The 4,351-nt window shown below is 42.1% G+C and overlaps 1 protein-coding gene across 1 annotated transcript; it reads right to left on the bottom strand.

The window, feature by feature from the left end:
- Positions 1-356: 356 nt before the first annotated feature.
- Positions 357-4,351, bottom strand: LOC118815159 (cell surface glycoprotein 1-like). The gene is made up of 3 exons (XM_036581086.1): positions 3,720-4,351; positions 2,990-3,037; positions 357-2,253 (listed from the first exon to the last, which is right to left on the bottom strand). Exons 1-3 carry the CDS (start codon positions 4,333-4,335, stop codon positions 2,168-2,170), a joined length of 750 nt encoding a protein of 249 aa, XP_036436979.1. The 5' UTR covers positions 4,336-4,351; the 3' UTR covers positions 357-2,167.

The raw sequence follows: 4,351 nt of genomic DNA, 5'->3' as shown, positions 1-4,351 counted from the left end.
CTAACTAGCCTAGCGGTGTCTGCTATAGTGCTAACTCAGTGAGCTTTACAGCTGTTTAAATCAGAGTTTATTAACCTGCTTCTGGAGACCTGCAGCTCCACACGGCTTCAACCACTCCTTACAGTAAAACACCTGATCCAGCTCATCAACTGATTATCAGGCCTTCATGAGCTGATCAGGAGTGTTGGGTCAGGAAATCACTGACCTAAACAATCCAGCGCTGACCTAAACAATCCAGCGCTGACCTAAACAAATGGAGCGCTGACCTAAACAATGCAGCGCTGACCTTAACAATGGAGCACTGACCTAAACAACGCAGCGCTGACCTAAACACAGTGAAGAGTCAAAAACCCCGTACTGTATGAGTCACTGCTGCCGTCAGTGGATGGACAGTAATGTTTAATCACTACAAAAGGAATCAAGTCATCTTGTCCTGGTTGGCTGTGAGTTCTGGGTTTATGGTGGCTGTTCAGTCTTTTGTTGTTTCTACCCCAGAATCCCTCAGTGTCAGAAAAAGAGCGATTCCAGAAAAAAAAACAACTTTCAGTGAGATCAACAAACAGAAAAAAACGAAAATAAAAATTGGCAAAACGAGTAATAAATTCATATCAGAATGAGTGAAAATGAGTAGTGATCTTCTGTAAAAGTTTGATTTAACTCTATGTGCACCATATTTCTGACATTCTGATTCTTAATATTTTGCTTGTGGATTTTATTATTTATGTGCAACTTTTATCACAAAATTAACTCCACAAAACCACTGAATCCAGTACAGGAGGGTTCCTTAGGTCCCTTTGTCGCCATCTTATTTTATTAGTTTTTCAGTTGCTGAAGCCATAAATGAAGCTTCTGTCTCCTATTTGTGGATCATCTCTGTGGAGAAAGAACCACAGAATGTTCCTGATGGATCAGCAGCGTCCTGAGGCTGAGTTTATGCTGCGTTCGAGTGGTGTTTAAAACGTGGACATTGCGCTCGAACAGCTGATAAAGGCAGTAAAACGCTGCACTTGGGGTTCATCCTAAAGTTAGGACAGGATTTAGGAGGTTTAGTCTAGTTAGGATGTCTGTGTGATGCTGATTTCTTATCTGGAGTTCATGATGAGATTATGAAGTTCAGAGCTGCTATTCTGGAATAGCTACTGAACTAAATTCAGTCCCTACTGACGTCGTCATGGAGACTAAACAGATCAGAATATAGATGTAAGAAGTTTCTGTAAAATGACCCCAGATGTGCTTCTATTAGATCTGTGTGCTTCTTAACACAGTAAAGAGAAAGTAAGATTCTCCGGACCGCCATGCTTTCTTTTTCTTTTTCTGCTTTCTTTTTCTTTTTCTGCTTTCTTTCTTTCTTTCTTTTTCTGTGTACAGGGCGAAGCTAACCGTTATGATTGAGCACCAGAATGGAGTTTAATCATATTTACTAGTAACTATCTGGGATAAACAACCTTCTGATGAGCGCCCGAACGCAGCATTAGCCCCGTATCTGCACTAAGGACTCAGACTGATCCACCAAGTTCTCTAACTCCAGAATAATATCCTCCTCTGTGTTTGAAGTCACTGCTGGAGCTGCATCCATTCAGCTACAGTGTCTTTTAAAAATCCATCAGTGGCTTCATCGCTACTCATACCAAACAGTTTTGACTGGTCATAAAAAGCGTAACTGAGGCCTTTTGTAAAGTACGCTCTTCTGTGTAGTCCTTACACTGGCATTTCAGCGTCCAGTGGGCCAAGAGAGGTCAGAATAAGGTCCACATCTTCTTTTCAGACACTCAGTGCCTTGAATCCACTGTACATCCATCCAGCTGTTCCCATGTGAAATCCTTCAGTCTCAGACTTTGAGTGTTTATCCAACCAGCTGTCAGATTTCCCCATGAAACAGTTTATTCCTCCTCAACATTATCAAGAGTTTATAATAATCCTGTGACTTTCACAGAAGATCTGCAGGGTGTTTAATCTTGAGTTCTCTGTCTCGAGAAAAGTGACCACCAATGTCTCTGCGGTCACTGCTGGAGCTGCATCCCTTCAGCTACAGTGTTTTTCTTGAGAACCCATCAGCAGCTTCACTGCTAATCATACTAAACGGTTTCAGTTTGCAATGAGAGTCAACAAGCAAAATTGGGGCCCTTTTGGAGAGTTTGATCCTCTGTGTAATACTTATCTTGGTATTTCAGTGTCCAGTGAGTCGAGGCAGAACAAGGTCCACATCTTCTTTACAGTCAGTGTCTGTGTGTCCACTGTCTGTCCGTCCATCTGCTCCCAGAAACAAGTTAACATGAAAACAAGATAATGTCAGTGTGACACCAATAAACCCAGCTCTACATCATAACTGATCTGTTTATCTTTGTTAGCTTTCATTTCAGATCTAAACCAGGCCCACGCTGCTCTCACTCTTGTAGGTGACGTCCAGATAGTTTTGCATGTTTTTCAGGTGTGACCACATTTTCAATGTAGTCTGTGTGTATTTTGCAGTGCTGATCCTTAAACTGAAACTCCTTAAATTAAAACAGATCTGAACTGTAAATGAATCTGAACGCAGTAAAGTTCAGTGTGTTTGTTTTAGAGTTTGAGTTTTTATATTTTATCCGTATATTTTCAACCCCTGCAGTAGCCGTTCACTGTTTAAGAGCTGAATCACTTCCCTGACCTGCTGACCGCTTTGGGGGCGTCACTAAAACACTCCCAGGCTGAGGTTAAAGAGGGAAGTGTGGTCAGAGCTGTGGGCAGTTCTGATCAACAAAGCACCCAAACTCTGTCTTTACACTCAAACACAGAATAATGTCCAGAGCTTTGAACACATTCCTGTGTTATTAACCCTTATCTCTCCATTCGAGAGCTGAATCTCAGTGTCTGTGATTTGTGTGATTTGAGTCTAAAGGAGAAACTCAGTGTGGAGATTAGAAAGAAAATCTAATCTGTAAAATTGACCCTCAAACTGAACCTGTATCACCAAACATGATGATCAGAAGTGGCAAATGACAGTAACACTCACCATCTGGCTGAGGATTCACAGGCTTGACTTGTACATCACCTTCACCTCCTTTAATTAGACATAAAATAGTAATTAAATTAATTAAACAAATTATTCCTTTTTAAATGGATACATATTTTATGTTTACATATTTTTTGACACATTTATGAAAGTAATATTATAAATAATCTACTAATTGCTATTTAAGGGCACAGTTTGATGATGATTTTTTTTTTATCTGAAGGTAAAAAATGTATTTATAATCCAAAACACTAACACCCTGAATCTATTTCTAAAGGAGAAAAGTCACAGTCAGAATCTCTGCAGATGTTCATATGAGTCAGCTGGATATGGATTAAAACAGGTAAAGAAGAGTCTGGAGAAGATCATACACTAATCACACTGCACTGATTCAACCAAAGAATTTTAATATTTCTATTCACTGATGTTTAATTTTTAGGAACATCACAGCAAAAAGCTTTAAAAAGCTGCTGTGCTGAATCAGCAGTGCTGTCAGTTCAGATCATCATCCTGATAAACACAGCAGTTCAGTAAAGACGTCTCAGTGTGTAGAGACTCAGAGCTCAGATCACAGTTACACTCTAATTAATCTCACCTGATTGTGTGGGTGGCGCACTGTTCACCATAGGAGTCTCCCCATCTGATTGTGTGGGCAGTGCATCATTCACCATAGGAGTCTGCGCATCTGATTGTGTGGGCGGTGCATCATTCACCATAGGAGTCTGCTCATCTGATTGTGTGGGCGGCGCACTGTTCACCATAGGAGTCTCCCCATCTGATTGTGTGGGCAGTGCATCATTCACCATAGGAGTCTGCTCATCTGATTGTGTGGGCGGCGCACTGTTCACCATAGGAGTCTCCCCATCTGATTGTGTGGGCAGTGCATCATTCACCATAGGAGTCTGCTCATCTGATTGTGTGGGCGGTGCATCATTCACCATAGGAGTCTCCCCATCTGATTGTGTGGGCGGTGCATCATTCACCATAGGAGTCTGCTCATCTGATTGTGTGGGCGGTGCATCATTCACCATAGGAGTCTGCTCATCTGATTGTGTGGGCGGTGCACTTTTCACCATAGGAGTCTGCTCATCTGATTGTGTGGGCGGTGCACTGTTCACCATAGGAGTCTGCTCATCTGATTGTGTGGGCGGTGCACTGTTCACCATAGGAGTCTGCTCATCTGATTGTGTGGGCAGTGCATCATTCACCATAGGAGTCTGCTCATCTGATTGTGTGGGCAGTGCATCATTCACCATAGGAGTCTCCCCATCTGATTGTGTGGGCAGTGCATCATTCACCATAGGAGTCTGCTCATCTGATTGTGTGGGCAGTGCATCATTCACCATAGGAATCTGCTCATCT

This window comes from Colossoma macropomum, unplaced genomic scaffold (genome assembly GCF_904425465.1).
Source record: "Colossoma macropomum unplaced genomic scaffold, Colossoma_macropomum, whole genome shotgun sequence".
Classification (NCBI taxonomy): domain Eukaryota; kingdom Metazoa; phylum Chordata; class Actinopteri; order Characiformes; family Serrasalmidae; genus Colossoma; species Colossoma macropomum.
This window is presented reverse-complemented; position numbering and strand designations above follow the sequence as displayed.